At 58.5% G+C, this 17,353-nt stretch overlaps 8 protein-coding genes across 8 annotated transcripts; 3 read left to right on the top strand and 5 right to left on the bottom strand.

Moving 5' to 3' along the window:
• Positions 1-24: 24 nt before the first annotated feature.
• Positions 25-337, bottom strand: HETIRDRAFT_449540 (uncharacterized protein; the record flags this gene model as incomplete). The annotated part of the gene is made up of 2 exons (XM_009545366.1): positions 25-220; positions 267-337. The coding sequence occupies 2 exons, from the start codon at positions 335-337 to the stop codon at positions 25-27; spliced, it is 267 nt and encodes an 88-aa protein (XP_009543661.1).
• A 727-nt stretch (positions 338-1,064) lies between these two features.
• Positions 1,065-3,496, bottom strand: HETIRDRAFT_444003 (uncharacterized protein; the record flags this gene model as incomplete). The annotated part of the gene is made up of 8 exons (XM_009545365.1): positions 1,065-1,536; positions 1,901-1,981; positions 2,188-2,439; positions 2,530-2,627; positions 2,686-2,743; positions 2,801-3,134; positions 3,203-3,299; positions 3,373-3,496. The coding sequence occupies 8 exons, from the start codon at positions 3,494-3,496 to the stop codon at positions 1,471-1,473; spliced, it is 1,110 nt and encodes a 369-aa protein (XP_009543660.1). The 3' UTR covers positions 1,065-1,470.
• Positions 3,497-4,034: 538 nt separating this feature from the next.
• On the top strand, positions 4,035-4,603 carry HETIRDRAFT_472277 (uncharacterized protein; the record flags this gene model as incomplete). The annotated part of the gene is made up of 1 exon (XM_009545364.1): positions 4,035-4,603. The coding sequence occupies one exon, from the start codon at positions 4,035-4,037 to the stop codon at positions 4,437-4,439; it is 405 nt and encodes a 134-aa protein (XP_009543659.1). The 3' UTR covers positions 4,440-4,603.
• A 262-nt stretch (positions 4,604-4,865) lies between these two features.
• Positions 4,866-8,787, top strand: HETIRDRAFT_235512 (uncharacterized protein; the record flags this gene model as incomplete). Its single annotated transcript, XM_009545363.1, has 13 exons — positions 4,866-5,549; positions 5,616-5,702; positions 5,766-5,821; positions 5,882-6,276; positions 6,330-6,426; positions 6,486-6,631; positions 6,685-6,739; positions 6,796-6,950; positions 7,069-7,328; positions 7,394-7,544; positions 7,616-8,146; positions 8,385-8,539; positions 8,695-8,787. Coding segments are annotated over 13 exons (2,865 nt in total), but the record flags the coding sequence as incomplete, so codon positions are not given.
• A 115-nt stretch (positions 8,788-8,902) lies between these two features.
• On the bottom strand, positions 8,903-11,051 carry HETIRDRAFT_155248 (uncharacterized protein; the record flags this gene model as incomplete). Its single annotated transcript, XM_009545362.1, has 8 exons — positions 8,903-9,269; positions 9,329-9,556; positions 9,614-9,855; positions 9,909-10,161; positions 10,212-10,453; positions 10,508-10,591; positions 10,651-10,828; positions 10,879-11,051. 8 exons carry the CDS (start codon positions 11,049-11,051, stop codon positions 9,227-9,229), a joined length of 1,443 nt encoding a protein of 480 aa, XP_009543657.1. The 3' UTR covers positions 8,903-9,226.
• Positions 11,052-11,203: 152 nt separating this feature from the next.
• On the bottom strand, positions 11,204-12,768 carry HETIRDRAFT_408199 (uncharacterized protein). The gene is made up of 3 exons (XM_009545361.1): positions 11,922-12,768; positions 11,806-11,871; positions 11,204-11,755 (listed from the first exon to the last, which is right to left on the bottom strand). The coding sequence occupies exons 1-3, from the start codon at positions 12,755-12,757 to the stop codon at positions 11,449-11,451; spliced, it is 1,209 nt and encodes a 402-aa protein (XP_009543656.1). The 5' UTR covers positions 12,758-12,768; the 3' UTR covers positions 11,204-11,448.
• A 1,990-nt stretch (positions 12,769-14,758) lies between these two features.
• HETIRDRAFT_47486 (uncharacterized protein) lies at positions 14,759-16,186 on the top strand (the record flags this gene model as incomplete). Its single annotated transcript, XM_009544917.1, has 5 exons — positions 14,759-15,117; positions 15,171-15,295; positions 15,348-15,539; positions 15,651-15,973; positions 16,025-16,186. 5 exons carry the CDS (start codon positions 14,759-14,761, stop codon positions 16,184-16,186), a joined length of 1,161 nt encoding a protein of 386 aa, XP_009543212.1.
• A 128-nt stretch (positions 16,187-16,314) lies between these two features.
• Positions 16,315-17,293, bottom strand: HETIRDRAFT_312496 (uncharacterized protein; the record flags this gene model as incomplete). Its single annotated transcript, XM_009545360.1, has 3 exons — positions 16,315-16,674; positions 16,724-17,164; positions 17,222-17,293. Coding segments are annotated over 3 exons (873 nt in total), but the record flags the coding sequence as incomplete, so codon positions are not given.
• Between the last annotated feature and the right edge of the window lie 60 nt (positions 17,294-17,353).

Below are 17,353 nucleotides of genomic sequence, written 5' to 3'. Positions count from 1 at the left end.
TGCACGTTAAACCCAGAAGAGCGATCACACGAGGCCAGAGCCTCGCTCGGCCTTTATCGCGAAATCTCGGAGGCGGCGCCCATCGTCGTCGTCGCAGGCTGCACATCGATCTGCCTCCGCCTCCGGGATCTGCAGACGCACAAGCGCACTCTGCACGGCCTTCCCCAGGAGGCCAGCGCGGCGGTGCGCCGTGGCGGCCTCGAGCGTCGAAGAAGGGGCGCTGCTCGTGAGTCATCCCTCGAGGCTTTCAAAGCGCCCCAGCAAACGGGATAGCGCGCCTATATAGCTGTCGCCGAGATGCAGGTCGTGTTCCATTCCGCGGTCGGATACGCGTCATCGTGCATCAGGCGGTATCGTAAGCTCAGATAAGGTTTTCTATATATCTAGAATTTGAACACGTTAAGAGCACTTGAGATAAGCAATTCTTGAACGTTTGGGCACTTGTTTTTTTGCCGAGCTAGATGATTTCCTGATATCGGGGAGGATTCATGTTGAGTGGTGGCGAGGGTGTCTCGAGGAGTGCTCAATTGATCGGCGCGCAGTGCGTCTGCCTCGCCGAGGCAAGGCTCGGCGACGGTCAGGTGTGCTTCGTGCTATGCGGGGTTAGGTCTCTCGTAAGTTATTTGAATTTCGCCCTTCGCTATGTTTAAACTTTTCAAGTTGAACCAGCGTTGACCCGCTTGAGCCTTGTACGTCATGTGAGATTAGACCACCAAGGCTCCGACGACGCGATGCCAAGTGATCACTAATCAATCCATGGCCCGACAGAGGCATCGAGTCAGCGACTGCGGCGACAATGTTTGCGTCGATGGCAGGGCCGGGGTGTGGACGCAGCTGGACGCCTTTCCCTGTACTCGTATAGTACAGACGGGGAGCACCGATTTCCCACACGGATTTGCGCTTGGCAACACGCCTTGCTATAACCTCAACGTGTTTATCCTAGTCTGATGTTATATATATCAAGCTGCGACGGGCCCAATGTATCGAAATGACTCGCACACGCCGTCCGCGCGAAGGTTCGAGTACGCTGGTTCCTTCTCTCGTACGAGCTCACGCCTTTAATTGAGTGCGTGCATCCCCGCGCATCACGAGTGCTATAAAACGAGAACCCCCTGCGCACAACACCCCACAGATCAACTACGATACAGCACGACACATAGATCAAGCTCGATAGCCCGGACACGTGCGCGCCATTTCGACTCCCCGAAGCTCTCCGACGTCCACAATTCCATCCCCGCGGCCCCGCAATCCTTTTCACCGCAAAATCAAATAAAAAAACCCGCTCTTATCCTGGCAGCACCGCGCCGCCGATACTGATATATATGCTCCAATATATCGCGCGTTCCCCCCATAATTAACGATCTCCCTCGTGCAGCACGGCTTGGTCCCCGGTGCTTCCTCGGGCTCGAGATCGCGCAACGCAGATGCGCGTGGCCACCGTGCGCGCGCGCGATCGAGAGCACTGACAGCTTATTTCCGCGCCTGGACCTTGGACTGCGTCTTGCGCATGCTGCGCTTGCGATCGCGCTCCAAGATCTGTCAGCGCGTGGCCCCAGGCCGCGCGAGGCGGGAGGTCCGAGGACGATGCGGGGGTCGAGGACGATGCGGGTGGGGCAGCGCGACGGACGGAACACAGGCACGCGGGACCGCAGGGCGTCGAGGCACGGACGAAGAAGGACATATCGAAAGAAGAACGAGAACACCAGTCAGTCGGTCGGTCGGTCGGGACATTTCATCAGTGCGCCAGCGTGACCTCGATGCGCGGCGCACATCGCGTGGAGATCGGATGGCACGGTGGGTGTGGGGAAAGGGCAGGGGGCTCGATGGGGTCGATAGGGCCAGATTGACAGGAGGACGGAAAGGGGGAGGGGAGGCAGTGTTGTGGGGGACGCGCACGCACCTTCTGCTGTTCGGTCGCACTTAGTTTCGCGATCCGGTCCTCTTCCGCCTTCTTCTTCGCCGCCTGCTTGGCGTCCAGGGCCTGGGAAATGAAAATGTGAGTTGGAGATGAGTTGAAGGAGATGAAGGAAGGGTGACAGAAATGCGGGGAAACAAGAAGAAGATTCCAGTGAGATGAGAAGACGGCAGCAGATTGGATAAGAGATGGGCCCTTGCTCTCGTCCGCGCAGTCCCCATCGAATGCAGCCCGCGTTCGTGTCGTTGCCAAGGCACGCAAGCACGACTCACCTCCTCACGGCGCTCCTTCTCTGCAGACTCCTTCTGGGCGCGCGCAAAGTCCTCGCGAACCTTCCGAAGCTTCGCCTTGGTCTCGGGGCGTAGCGTGACGCGGTCGAGGGCGTCAACCAACGCAAAGACGGCGGTGACGAGCGGGAGCGTACGCGCGGCGGCGCTCGCGGGCGGTGAAGCGAGGGTGAGGATGATGTGTTTTTCGCGCGAGGTCTCCGCAATATCCGGGCGCTCGCGAGGCTGGTCGGTGATCTGAAAGTTCGATGGAAAAGATCCGGTCACAAGGGGTGCCTCGTGTGGGAAACGAAATGAAAGGGGGGGAGGAGGAGGAGGGGAACATACGGAAAGCGAGCGGAAGTAAGGAAGAACTTGCGGGTCGTTCAGCGCGGCAATGACGGGGCCGGCGACTTTGAGGACTCCATCGGTGACGTCGGCGAATTCTAGACCCTCCGACGTGAGCACGAGAGCAGGGTCCGTATTTAGAACGAAAGGGCGGACCGCTCATGATGGTCAGCGAGTTGGGCACGGCCGGGTTGTCGGTGGTCCTGGTGAACGTCTGTGCACGCGCTGATGAGCATACGGACGCGCGGGAGGGAAGGAAAGACGCGCTGACCAAGTCCCAGCGGGCGTCCTTGATGGACTTGAGCTCGTTCTTGTTGACAAGCGCCCATACAAAGTCAGGGACGTTGACGCCGGGGTGGAGCTTGAAGTCGAGCTGAACGTCGTCGGCGGGGTTGTACTGGAGGTCATAGACGTTGCGGTAGGCGAGCTGATAGGCCAGCTGGAAGATGTCGTGGCGGGGCCGGAGGGTGAAGACGGTGTGGAGGACCGCGACGGCGCGACGGCCGGTGGAGAAAGAGAAAAAGTCAGAGTAGCCATCGGCGGTGAGGCCCGCGTTTGTGGGGCGGGAGAACTGCTGGGCGTAGAGAGGAGCGTGAGCGTCGATCCTGGAGGGAGCCAAGGGGTGGGGTGAGTGCTTGATTGGGCAGAGAGGGCGTGACGGGGAGAAACTGACCAGGCGTTTGCCCTGTTTGCGTTGTGGCGCTTTCCAAGGTAGAAGCAGAGGACGTAAAAGAGCACGCCTGCGAGGAGCAACGCCTCGTTTTTGAAGACTGAGGGACGAAAGAGGGGAGGTGAGCGAGGCGACGGCAGGAGAGCGAGGGACGGCAGACGTGCGTGCGGGACGAAAGACGAAGAAGCGCCACGTGAGCTCGAAGCCGTCGTAGGCCGCGTCCTGTACGGGAGGAGGTGGGGGTGTGAGGAAGGCGAGGACGTTGTTGAGAGGGGACAGAAGAAGGGCGGAGGCCATGGTGGCGGGAGGGCAGAGTGCAGAGCGCAGCAGGGAGCAGCAGAGCGGAGTGGCTGGGTGGCTGGGTGGCTGGGGACGGGGACGGTTCTGTTCGGCTGCGCGGCGAGGCACGCGATCGGCCGCGAAGGGGGCTGACGGTCGATGGCGCGCGCCGCCTCGCCAGCGGGCAACGCGATCGCAGACTCATCCCATGCCTCCCATCCCCCGAACCGTCCATCCCGGTGTTTTGGGCGGAACACGCCTCCGTCCCATAAAGGCTCCTTTCCGTCCCTGCATGCATGCACCTCCCCGCCCTCCCCCTCTGCCGAGTCTCTAGGTCAGCCGTTCCTTGTCCATTCATCGCTCGCCTGTTCACACACGCGTTCCAGCACCGCTCTCCCGCACTCCCTCCAGAGCTCATACATGGTCACCCCGACGTGATGGACCCAGACCCAGAGGTACGCGTCCGCCCACGCCCACGCACCCCCCCGCCTCGCCCGCGCCGACTCACGCCCCTCGCCTCTCTCCCCGTCCCATCCATCAGTCTGCAGAGACATCCATGCGCCCCCCGACCAACTACGCCGCCTTCGTCACCGGCGTCCTTGGCGACATGACCCACCAGTCCGCCGCCGTCGACCAGCGCGTCCTCTGCCACTGCCTCGAGCTCGCCTCCTCCTACCTCGTCACCGACGCCACCATGAACTCCGCCAACGGCATCTCCACATGGATCACTGGTTTCAGCCGCCTTGTCAGCGTCCTCGAAGCCCTCCACGCCCGCGGCGAGCTCGAGCTCGACACGGTCAACGCCGCCTCCAAGGCCTGCTCCGAGTGCTGGACCGTCGCCGGCAGCTGGAGAGATCTGCACGACTCGCGCGAGGGCGTGCGGGGCGTCGCGGGCCGCCTCAAAAGACTGCTCGACGAAAATGGACGGACATTTCAGGGCGCGAGAGTCTATGTCCCATAACCGCAGCAGCAGGCGCCGGTGCAGTAGAGGGACGCTTCATCGGAGTGCCTTGACGAGAGAGAGGAGTGATCTGCCGCGTGATATGTTCTGTATTTTTTGACCGCTCTGTGTGTTTGCGCATATCCTGTGTATGTCTAGCTGTAGTGGAAGCTCTTGGTCTTGTCTTGTGTTTAGGTTAGCAATTGATCTGAATCGGAGAGCGTGCCTGACCGCTTTCGGGTCGCATTACGTCGTTGCTTGCAGTTCCTCGCGCTGCTGCTCCTATTTCTCTAGCGTCCCCCGCTCCCGCTCGACGTACGCACGCTCGCCTCTCCCATGCACACTCTCGATGCCCTCGCCACACAGGCCACGACCCCCACCGTCATCGTCGACCTCGTCGACCCCATATCCTACCCCATCCTCTCCAGCAGCCCCGAGCCCCGCCTCGCCTCGCCCACACAAGATCCCAGCCCTCCATCCTCCTCTCGGCAGCAGCCACGGCCACAGGAGGAGCCCGACACGACGCTGACCCCCGTGCGCGCCCACTACCTCAAGAAGACCCTGATCCAGCTCCAGTTCTCCCACGAGCTCGCCGCCATCACCTCCTCCCCCGCCTCCGCTCTCCCGAATCTCTCCACGCTCTCCTACCTCGGCCCACCCTTCTCCCCACCCCCCCAAGGCGCACCCGCCCTCGACCTCCCCTTCCTCCGCTACATCTTCCGCCAGTTCGTCCTCACCTTCCCCTTCCTCGCCGCCGCCCCCCGCGACTTCTTCCCCGACAAGGTCCAGCCCTTCGTCGCCTCCGTCCTCGCACGCAACCTCTCCTCCCCGTCCTCCATACTCGGCGATGGCCCCGACTCTGCGTCCGGTTCCAGCAGCGCCGAAGACAATAGCCAGAAGAAGATCATGGCCAAGCTCGAGCGCAGCCTCGCGCTCTTCATCAATTACGCCACCAAGATCGCCGAGCGCGAGGAGGTCGTCCGTCTCGCCCAGGCTGACCTCGACCGTCTCGAGCTCCTCGCTCGTCGCCGCCGTGCGCGCCTCGCCCGCATGCAGGACGTGTTCGACGTGAACATCGTCTGCGTTCGCACCGTCGTTGAGAAGGGCCGGGTACGCAGCCGCGTACACGAGGTGCGCTCGCATATACTTGCCTCCAGCCACACTGCTTTCGATCCCCGTCGACTCACACCCCCACAGGAGTTCATCATCCGCACCCGTCGCTCGCGAGCTCACGACGTGTACGTCTCGCGGCGGTACGGCGACTTTCGGACGCTCGCGGACGAGGTGCGTCTTTCGCGCCGTCTATCACCCGATCCCCGGACATTCACGATCGATGCGCCCCCATAGCTCCGTAAAGCCCACCCGGAAGAGACCGTGCGCGCGCCGCCGGCCAAGGACCGTGCGTTCGTCAACGTCCCCAGCAGCAGCAGTAGCACGGGCGGGTCCAGCGGCTGGCCTCTCAGCCCCTCCTCGACTCTTCTCTCCGCCGCGAGCACCGACTCGCCCCCGCCCTCTCCTGGCACGCCACAGAGCGCGACCACAACCATCGGGGGCGCGAGTTCCTCGTCCTCGTCTGCCCACGCGCGGCTCGCGCGCGAGAAGAACCGTCTGACGCTGCGCGCGTACCTGCACGCGCTGCTCTCGACGCCCGCATTTGCGTCGTCCCCCGTGCTACACTCGTTCTTGACGTCTGGACCGACGATGCTCAGCCACGAGGAGCTCGCGGACGCGGCGAGGCGCGAGGAGGCGGACCGCGTGAGGGAGGACGGGCGTGCGCGCTTCGCGAGCGCTGTGGCGGGCCGGGTGGACAAGCTCAGGGAGAGTGTCAAGGGCGTGAAGGGCGACATCATGGGAAAAGGTGAGCGGCGAGTTTCGTCGTGGTGCAGGGCCTCGGGTGACGATGTCGGACAGATGGGCTGACGCAGATGTTCGCGATCATCAAGACGACGGAAAACGTTCGCGAGCTCCCGCCTGACTTCCAAGCCGTGCTCGAGTGGGCGCGCATCTCGTGAGTCTCCTCAGCCTTTTGCCGGGTGGACTCTGCGGGCGCTCACCCGTGTGGCGCAGACTAGCGTCGACGGTGTTCCAACATTTTGTCGCGGCCGACGACGCGTCGGAGACGCTGGCGGGGCTCAAGCGCATACATGGATTGATGCCGTACTTTATGCTAAAGACGGCGCTCAGGATCAGCAACCCCGTCGGGATGATACGGAGTGAGCGTTCCGTACACCGAGAAGTAATGTGACTTTTATTGACGTGCGTTCAGGCGTGCTCGATCTGTTCCTGGCTCAGCCCTTTGGGGGACGCAGCCTGCTACAGCGGTGAGTGGTGGCACGGTGCGGGGTGTGGCTAGGATGCTGATGACTGGCCACGGCAGGATGTTCACGAGCTCGCTGAACGAAGAGGTCAAGGCGCTGGAGGAAGACATCGAGGCGGTGAAGGACAAGGTGGAGGACGGGATGATCAGCGAGAAGGTCCGGCAGTACGTGTATGCGCCGCGGGAGATCCAGGACGTGTACAAGGCCGACGCCGGTACGCCGCCGCCGTCGGTTCGCCCGCCCCCGGTCGCTGACGTTGACGTTTTGCATTTTCCGCTTGATCCATGTCCGTCTCGATTGGGACGTGCGATCCGCGCTCCCTCGCCGATCAGCGCACGACAACGTCCACGTCCTCGCCGCCGTCCTCCGCGCCAGCGAGGATCCCGCCCTGTCACGCGCACAGATGCACCGCATCGTCAGGGGCCACCGCGCCCACGTAGAATACATGCGCTACCGCGACTCGCTCGATGACTCGGACGACGACGACGGCCCCCCGAACGAGGACGCGTGGCTCTTCGAGGATCTGAGCATCCTCGCCAAGCTCTACGCGCGGCTGCGCGAGAAGGAGCAGCTCATCGCCCTCATATTCGAGGTCAGTCTTCGCCGTGCGCTTCCCCAGCTGTTGGGGTCGCCTGACCATCCGGTCCTGCATCACAGGGCGTAACGGCGGAGCTGTTGAAAGACATCATCACGATCTTCTATGCCCCTTTGGCGCAGGTATATCGAGCCGCGAGCATCGCCGACTCGCTCGGCGACCTGCAGAACTTCATCAACGATCTCATCCGCACCGTCGAATCCGCAGAAGAGCGTACGTTGCCGTGTTCTTTTTACCTCAGGTCACCGCCTTACGCGCTCCGACGCTTTCTTTTTACCTCACAGTGAGCCAGACCGACCCGCAGCAGACGGTCCAGACGTTCATCGACCTCATCCAGCGGCACGAGCAGTCCTTTTACCACTTCGTGCACAAGGTGCACTCCAAGGGCGAGAGCTTGTTCAATGACCTCATGCGCTGGATCGAGCTCTTCCTCGCCGTTATCCGCGAGGGCCTCGGCGCGCCCGTCAGCCTCGAGTTTCTACTCCCGCACACCGGCCCCGAGCGCGCCGCCGTGCTGGCGGAGGTGGACGCCGTAGCGCTGTACCACTACAAGCTCAAGATCGCGTACGAGAGCAAGATCCGGCGGCGCTTCGCGGGCGGCGCGGAGGGCGGCGGCGGCGCGGGCGTAGAGGACGAGGCGGCGCAGGCGCTCATGCAGGGCGTCCTGCGGGACTTGAGCTATGGCGAGCTGATGCGCGGGGACGCGGAGGACGCGGCGGCGGAGGACACGGACGAGAGCGGGGAGGGGAGCACGGAGTACGAGACGGATGAGGAGGACGAGGAGGAGGACGAGGATGAGGACGAGGACGGGAGCAGTGAGGAGGACTGGTCTGGGTCGGAGGGCGCCGCGCGTGCAAAGGCGCTCGCGCGTTCGCGGACGACACCCCACGCGCCTCACACCCCACAGTCCGCAGGCCGACAGCGGCCACAACAACAGCAGCAGCCACCACCCCAAGCGCAGCCACTCCCCCGCAAAGGCTCGCGCCCGCGCCTGCTCTCTCTCCCCCTGCGCAAATCCCGCTCCATGACGTTCGGCGACGCCGCGCGGCGCAGCGCCGAGCTCCCCCCGCCGCCCGTCCCGCCGCTCCCGAAGCACATCCCGCTCTCCGCGCGCTCCAAGCCGCTACCGCCCAGCCCGGGCGCCGCGGCAGCGCCCGCACTCCCGAGCGCGTCCAGCGCGCACTCGCACCACGAGCGCTCCGGCCCCGGTCCATATTCGGCTCGGGGGCCGCCGCCGTCACCGTCGCCATCGTTGAACCCCCTACCGACGCCGATGCCGACGCCCCGGCGCGAAGACCGGAGGTCGCGGCGGTACTCGGGCCACAGCACGCCGTCGGCGTCGGCGTCGGCGCGCACGCGGAAGCAGAAGCAGAAGCGACAGCAGGCCGACGCGCTGAAGCCGCCCGACCTGCAACGGGTGCCCGATCTGCTCCCGATCTTTCTAGAGATGGTGCGTGGCTCCCACCGCTCGTTTTCTGCGCGCGCGCGAATCGAGGTACTGACCGCCGAGCCTGTTGCACCCCTGCAGATGCGACCCCAGCTGCGACCGCGCGGCACCCGGTGATGTGCTTCACGGCGACGATACACGACTGTCGACGCCTTCTGTGTATTTTAAATTTACAGTTTGTACTCTACAATAACGGCCAGCGACTGACTGACTAGTACTCATGCTTCGCAGATCTCGCTTGTGTATTAGATATAGGAAAGACCGACTGCAAAGGCAGTTGAAAAAAAATGAGGGGTAACGTCGTGCATGCCTTGTGTAAGTGCGTCTATGCGACACCGGCGTCGCCGGAGCAGGTATTGTGAGTAGTATCCATTGCACGATATGATGAGTATCACGCAGATTAAGTTTCGCAGGCCAGCTGCCGGAGCCGTTTCCGAACGCCTAGAGATTAGAAAGCGGGTGATGAGATGGTAAACCGCTTGAACGTGTACCTGTGCGGCGGCCGTCAGTCAGTCGTGATCGCGGGGCGCGGAGAGCGGCGGCGACGTACCCCAAGAAAGCCAGATCCTTGTTGGCGCCGCTGTTGTCGGGCCCCGCGGGCTCCTCTGGGGCCTGCTCGAGCTCGTCGGTCGGGAAGTACGACGTGTCCGTGATGGAGCGAAGTCGGGGGACGAAGGGGGCGTCGATCAGCCGGATGGCCTCCCAGTCTACGCCGTAGAAGAAGGGGTGTTTCTTGATGTGCTCCACGCTCAGGCGTCGGTCGGCTGATGTGATGAGTCTGCACGAGTGGGTCAGAGAGGGGCAAAAAAGGACGAGGCAGAGGAAGGAGCCGCACCTTCTGACGAGATCCTCGGCCTCCTCACTGACGTGGACATCGTCTGGGATGACCAGGTGGTATTCCCAGTTGATGATCTTTTGGTACGTCTCGTGCGTGGTCTCCGAACAGAATGGAGGGTATCCGACGAGACACTCAAACATGATAGCCCCCAGCGACCAGTAGTCGCACTCGTTGCCATAGCCCTGCTGCAGAAAGATCTCCGGCGCGATGTAATCCGGCGTTCCGACGGTAGAGTACGCCTGCGAAAGAAAGCATGAGGCGCCCGTGAACATCGCACGAGGAACGAACAGACCAATTTCCGCCGGTTGGCTTTCCAAGTGGCAATTTGATCCTTGCTTGTCATCGTTAGATTGATCGCGTTGACCATGACGCTGTTTCTAGCGGCTTGCGCTTGCGAAGTCGGAGAGGTGGCGCCGTTGGCCTGATCGAGCAATTTTTGGTAATAGTTCGAGTCGTGATTCTTGTGAAACCCGGTCGACAGGCCAAAGTCGGACAGTTTGATGTGGCCGTCCTTGTCGATCAGGATGTTGTCGGGCTTGATATCTCTGTTGTACGTATAAGCAGGACAGGCAAACGTGCCGTGATCTGAACTCACCGATGAATGAAGCCAAGACTGTGCACCGCCTCGATGGCAAGCACGCATTCTGCCATGTAAAACCGGGTCACGTCCTCCGAGAATGTGTCGTACTTTATGAGCATGGTCATGAGGTCGCCACCGGGAAGGAATTCCATGATGAGGTACAGGTATGCGGGGTCTTGAAAGGAGTAGTACAGCTGGACTACCCACGCCGAGTTTGACTCCGCCAGGACGTCACGCTCCGCACGGACGTGAGCAAGCTATTACAGAGAGAATTAGGGGAACCACGACGAGTGATGTGTGAATGAGCATGCCTGATCCTTCTTCAACATCTCCTCCTTTTTCAACGTCTTCATTGCATAGATCTTCCCTGTGTCGGTCTTCTGGACCAGTCGGACCTATCGTGCATGGGGCCGAGAGTGTGAGCCCCTGTGCTTGCCAAGTACAGGGTACTTACCTCTCCGAACGCGCCCTTTCCGATGACCTTCACTGTCCTGAAGTCGTCCAAGCCAAGCTTCGTCCTGCGAAGACGCAGGAATGTAGACTCCTTTTTGCCGTGCTGAAGCAGCTGCCGCTGTTTCCGTTCGTCCGGCATAAGAGAGTCTGCCTGCAGCCGGCGCTCGAGCTCAACACGTCTGGGCCACATCAGTGAGCGCCGGACCTCGATGTGCGGGAATTCGCGGACCTGTTATTCCGTTCTATCGCAGCATCGACAGCGACCTTGTAAAAGTGCTCGAGCTTGAGCTGGGCCGCTTTGGCTCGCGGTACCGCATCGTCGGAAAAGCCAGCCGTGGTCCTGTCGAAATAGACATAGTCCGCAGGCTTCTCTGCGTGATTGGAGTGCGACCTTGCCTGCATATCTTGCCTGGACGCAGAACGAGACAGCGAGGGGCGGTTGGAGGTTGCCATTGTGAAGTAACACAGAGTGCTCTACGGCTAAAGCTGAGCGTTATACCAGCCCATGGAAACGCCCGCGTCACGTGCACACATATCTGAGACTTACCATATCAGGACAAGAATGACTTCTTCCGAGGACTATAGTATGTGCACTAGCTAGGAGATCTGTATAATTAACTTTAGATTTCGAGACGCAACATAGACTGGTATGATACGCTATAGAACAGAGCAAAGCTACAGGTTTCCATCATCTTCAGCAGCTAAAAGTGATCAGACGCAACGCAGTGCCAATACAGTGGAAAAGAACCGGGTCAAAACAAAACATACATAATCAAACACAAGGCTTCGAGGATCGAGGTCACCGAGCCTGATATAGATCCCTGATCATCTGCGCCTCGCTGAACGCCCATGGCGTTCCGCTATTGGCGCTCCGTGTCTCTGTAGAGTACTGCGATTGTCTATCGAACGTAGACAAGGGCCCATTCGCTCCTGGCGGTGATGGCATCGAACGAGGATATGGCGATAAGTTCGAGCTAGACGCAGTTGCTGGCCGAGGTAGGCGTTGGGTTCGCATACTCGACGTCATGTCGTCATCTCCAGCCGAAGCTCCGGGCGGCATAGGTGAGGCGCCTCGAGGTGCTCGGAAAAGCTGAGATTTGTTTGGTCTATGAAACAGTCAGGTCATGGCAAGTGATTAAATGGGATGACGACGTACGAGGGAATATAGTCTGAACGACTCGATACCGGCGCCGAGCCCGTTAGGTGGGAGGCGACAGCTTGACTAGAAGCATAGTGAGCACTGCATCGATCTTTCAGGTAAGACGCACATACTTGTAGAAAGCCATAGCTTGGCGTGAAGGATCGGAAGCCGGTGCATCCGTGTGGTCAAGCTGATGTTTACTATAAGCCGACAGGGGATTGAAGTCTAGACGAGACGACAAGGCTGAGTGATGTCTTGCATGCGATGCCGTATAGTCAGTGGTGATGGGGCGAGGATTCGCTCGGCGGTTCCCATTACGGGGCAGAAGTGTGGGTGATTGATGATGGGTTCTCGTGGGCTCCGGAGAAAATTCCCGGAGGTCGCGTCGAGGGGAGTGATCATGGGCAATGGTAGACAGCGGAGAGGCAGGTCGGGAGTCTGGTCCATTCCATGACAAACGGACAACCTCCTCAAAGGGTGGACCATCTAAAGAGGGACCTGTAGGAGTGAATGGAGGAGGGGGGCTGTCTCTCGAATATTCGGGATTCACCGCGCTATGCTGAGAACTTCGAGAGCTCGGTCGTGCGCTCTCTTCAGACATTGCGTGCGATATAACGTCCTGCGAGGTCTTGGACGGTCGATTCTTTCGTCTTCGTATACGAAGAGGCTGTGTGCCGGCGCTTGGGACCTTTGAGTCGCTTGGGAAGGCCCGCTTTGTCCACGAACTCTGGTCGGTCTCCTGCAACCGCGATGATGAACCTGTGGTCGACCGCTCATAGCTCGATGCGACGACTTCGAATGCGGAGGCATCATAGATGGGCCAGCCGTCTTCGCCGATGGTGTGTGTCATGTCTGTTGAGGAGAGAGATTGCTCGAGGGCCTGTGAGACCTTCTGATCCAACTCGCGCTGGTCGTAGGCAGGTGGGGGCGGGGCAAGGTCTGTTGGGCTGTGATTTGCATCATCCATGTCAAGATGAGGGGCAAGGAGGGGTGAGAAGCTGACAAGCGTCCATGACAGGTTATTGAGGGGCTTCAGGCGCTTTGAGCGCCTGAGGCGATGTCCTTCGAACGCCCTGCAGCCCGGCGCAGTCCAGGAACCATGTCATGGTCCTCCCTCCGTCTTTTGTTCTGTTCGTATCACTTCCTCTACAGTACCACCTCGTGCTTGCACCCACCCAGCGTTCTGCACTTTCCCGCTTCCGTTTACTCACCCGCGAGAGCTGACCTGTTTTGCATCCGCGGATGCCCAAGCGGCATGCTGTACATACTAGGCTGTAACCCTTTTATTGATGTAACACTCTGCTCAAGCTCGCTTTCTCCTGGATCCGACTACATGGCGGCCTCGAGGTCCTAGTTATCGATGCATTTACTTTGACAGCAGTCCTGCTTCGAGGATCTGCCCTGCTCTGCTCGTGGATATGGCGTCGGCTAGCATGCACACGATGGAAGAAGCCGGGACCGGCTTCGTGTATCAGAGTCAGAATCAGTCTCCGTAGCTGACCTTACACAGAAGACAGTCGTTCTGTGTATAAGTCAGAATAAGGAAACTGGTGAGCCTGTCGTACAGCAAGGTTAAGAAGCTGATGACACCGTTCACTTTTTTTTTTTACGTAGGTGTAGCTCAATGCTGCTCAATGACCATTGGAAGGTTCGGTATAAAACCTAACATCGTGCTAGGATGATCTCATCGCTTGCGTCAAAAGCTGACTTGTCTGGTGGACTGATGCGAGCATCTCATACACTGAAGCCTGAAACCATGGATGGAGGATGTGACTGGTCTGGTCTGAAATTGACATCATCTGTTCATCGACTACTTAACTCCTCTTTCTCGAAGCAACCCTTTCGAACGTCTCAAGAAAACACTTGATCGCATATTCTCTGTCTACCATGTCGAATCCCCAGCGTCCCTCGATGGTGCATCGTCGCACTTCCACCGGATTTCTGAGAGACTCACCCGTCTCTACTCCTCTCACTCAAAATCCCGATACGCCATCCTCTGTCCAAAGGCAAGCTCCATCAATGCCCCCGGCAGCCGCTGCAAGTCCCTTTCATTCCGCTTCTGCCTGGTCTATACGTCGCCCATTCGAGTTCGAGTCCACCCCGAATATGAACTCCTCTTCCGCCCACCAGCCGATTTTCAACACTGGCCCAAGTACTCCCCGCCGGCCCTCCGATGAAGACACCCTCTACTCCCCGCATCCCCACGGGCCTTTTGTGGACAGGTTCTCTCACTCCCAGATCTCCACTCCCCCTGCCCATGCCATGAGATCGCGCAACGCCGGACATGGACGCCGTCAGTCTTACGGATTCGTTGATAGCCCAGGCAGCCGACGGGACTCCACTTTTGAGGATGATGAAAAGTCTCGCTCGCGGGCATGGAGCAATGACTTTTCTGTCGACATGGGATCCGAGACGCAGCCCCAATCTCGTCGCTTCCCAGCTTCATTCAATCTTCTCGATCACTACCGTGCGTCGCATACCCTTCAGCGCAGCAAACACGATCGCTCGGATGATGCACTGTCCAGTATGCCATCGGGATCGTCTACGGTCCTTCCGAGCATGCAAAGGGTGGACTCGTCTATATCTAACGAATCAGAAGGTCTGGACATGGATGATCCACTGATCACTGGTGTTCGAAAATCTCGCCGAGGCGATCCTGAGGATCTCGAGGATATCTGCAAGAGGCAGATTGGCATGCATGGGCTTGACTACAAGACCCGCCGGAAGGAGATCAAGAGGATCACGATTCAAAAACATGTGACCTGTACGTTCCTCGCGCGCATTGCACTCTGTGATGTGTGTTTCTAACCAAAGTCAATAAGCCTTTCTCAATCGTCAGCAATTCATCATCAAGCTTGGTCGTGCTTTAATGTTCTTCGGCGCACCATCGCATCGCATAGAGTCGCAGCTCCACGCTGCCTGCCGAGTCCTCGGCGTCAAAGCCGAGTTCGTTCTTTTACCGAACCTCATGGTCAGCACATTTGGCGACGCGGGGACACAAACGTCCGAGACGCATTTTGTGAGGTGTGGTGGTCGCCTCGCTCTCGGAAATCTGCGTAAGGTCCATTACATCTATCGTCGAGTGGTTCACGACGAGATCAGCGCCAAAAAAGCCTCGGATCTGCTCACAGAACTCGTCGACTCGCCACCAATCTACTCAACGTTCCAGCGATGCACCCTGGCCTTCATTCTCGCAGCGTTGATATGCCCACTCTCATTCGGCGGATCGTTCATCGATATGTGGATCGCAGCCATTGCAGCCGCCTTATTGTGTACCCTACAGCTTGTGGTAGTGTCTAATAGCTCGTTATATGCTAGCGTCTTCGAGTAAGTACATTCTTCCTCGCTGTCTTGTCTCATCTGAAGCTTCAACGTTTTAGTATCACGGTGACGATTCTCATCTCCTTCACCACTCGGGGATTGAGTAGCATTGGCAAAGAGCTCTTTTGTTATACCGCGATCTCGTCCGCCAGCATCGTCACAATTCTCCCTGGGTATCTCGTCTGTATGTGACTCTTCATAGCCGTTTCCGAGCAGACTCTGATTTTCCTCTACAGTGTGCAGTTCTCTCGAAATAGCATCTCGAACTATGATCTGTGGATCTGTCCGAATGGTCTACGCGCTTGTTTACACACTCTTTCTTGGCTTTGGTCTGCAGCTCGGCTCCGATCTCTACCTCGTGGTCGATCCCCTCCAAAGAGGAAAACTGGCGTCTTTTGGCTCCGCTCTCCAACGCACTGTCATTTATAGTGGTTCTTTCGTCCCCGACAACAGCATGGCGGAGCGGTTTGCTTCTTTGACGACATTTACTTTTTCAAACGTCACTGTGCCATATTTCATACCAGAAAACATCATCAAAGGTTGCTACCGTCACCCTCAGTTTCCTTGGTACCTTCAGCCGTTACCGTGGTGGACACAGTTCTTGACTGTCCCACTGTTCGGGATCTGTCTCTCGCTCGCGAACTTACAGCCGTACCGGACCAAAGAGTTTCCTGTTATGGTCATCATCGCTTGCGTCTCCTACGTCACGAACAAAGCCGCTGATCATTACATCTTCAATCGGTCCGAAGTCGTATCTGCTGTGGGCGCGTTCACGGTCGGCATGCTAGGCAATATCTACTCGCGTAAAATGGGCGGCACCGCGTTTACTTCTGTGGTTCCTGGTATATTGTTCTTAGTGCCAGTAAGTGATGATTGTCCATGGTCGTGTTCAACGCTCACCGCCTTTATCCAGTCTGGTCTCTCGCAGGCGGGAGGCATGACGGCCGACAATGGTATCGACATCGGCAGTGCCATGATCAACGTCGTCATCGGTATTACGGTAGGCTTGTTCATCAGCCAGACGGTTAGCTACATGTTTGGCTCGAGGAGGAACGGTATCACTTTATCGTTCTAAGTACCCACATAGTCGTGAAGAAGTGTTCTGTACTAGATACGATGTATCACTTCCCCGATTATTTTGCAACCAGGATTGCGTTCGCTCATTGCAACCAGTAAAGCTCAGCATCAAAACGTATGCGGGTGTTATATAAGGCCTTCTGATTTCAGCGCGCCGATGATCAGGTAGGCTGACCTACGGTCCCTATCAACTCCAACCCAATCGCCTTTCCTATGAGTGGAAACGTCGTCATCCCCAACGGCATATATGTCGTCTGTGGGTTTTGGTTCCTTCTCTGCCTCACGAGCTGCGTTCTCTTCTGCCTCTCTATCCCAAAGGACGTCCTGCCATTGGGCATCGCTGATAGTGACAGCAACTATTTTCGCTTCGCTGATATTCGGCAGGACTGAGAGGAGAAGGTTTGAGATGAGTTCAACAGTTTGGGCGGGTTCGGATGGGTCGCCGGATGAGCGGGATCTCATGGCGGGAACCGGGAGATACTCGGCCTATTTTGAGAAGATTAAAACATGTATATATTGTGGTATCTCGCCATACCTCCAAGAGCATGCCCTTCACAGTGCCGCCTGCCAGGATAACGTGCCCTGCACGGACAATCCAATCATTTCCGATGGCAAAGATGTGACCTTCAATAGAAAGTTGTTGACCAGATGCTTGTCTCTGCTGAGCAACGCCAGAAGCGGCTTGTCTTGTCGGGATCCACCGAGCATGAAGAAGCGTCAGGAGTTGCTCCAAAGCGCCTGGAGGGCTGAGAGTGAGGAAAGTGTTGCGATAGTGAGGAGGATTTGTGGGAATCACAGAAGATTCCAGGGCCAAATCTGCAGGCGTCGGAGCATGTGGATCATCGATGAGAACAAAGACGTTCTCGCTCATGGTCAGGGCACACATTGTACGTTCCGAGGGCGCGTTGGCTTTGTGTTCATTGAGTGTCGAGCGGTACGTGCGTACGCCCAGTTGCCATTTGCCGCGAAATTGGCCCTTTTGAAAGTTTTTATTCAACGATGGAAAGCTCAAGTTCGGAAGAGGTAGACCAACGTTATGGTTTCGCAAGATGTTTTCAGTCATAAGATCAAGGCCAGTCGTTGGTGCATTGATCCATCGGGCCAATCTATGGATGAACAGGTGGTCAGGTTTTTGTCGTCAGATACCATGTTCGTCGCGTACCCT

The sequence above is a fragment of the Heterobasidion irregulare genome (assembly GCF_000320585.1).
Source record: "Heterobasidion irregulare TC 32-1 unplaced genomic scaffold scaffold_03, whole genome shotgun sequence".
NCBI lineage: Eukaryota > Fungi > Basidiomycota > Agaricomycetes > Russulales > Bondarzewiaceae > Heterobasidion > Heterobasidion irregulare.
Note: the sequence above shows the minus strand (reverse complement) of the source record. Positions and strands in the feature narration are given on the sequence as shown.

Bases quoted from the DNA above. Each gene is read 5' to 3' on its own strand.
- HETIRDRAFT_408199 (XM_009545361.1), bottom strand. From the start codon at position 12,757: ATGGATGATGCAAATCACAGCCCAACAGACCTTGCCCCGCCCCCACCT. The intron at 11,872-11,921 runs GTATGTGCGTCT...CTATGCTTCTAG, and splicing joins CAAGCTATGGCTTTCTACAA to TCAAGCTGTCGCCTCCCACC. The intron at 11,756-11,805 runs GTACGTCGTCAT...ACTGTTTCATAG, and splicing joins CGTTCAGACTATATTCCCTC to ACCAAACAAATCTCAGCTTT.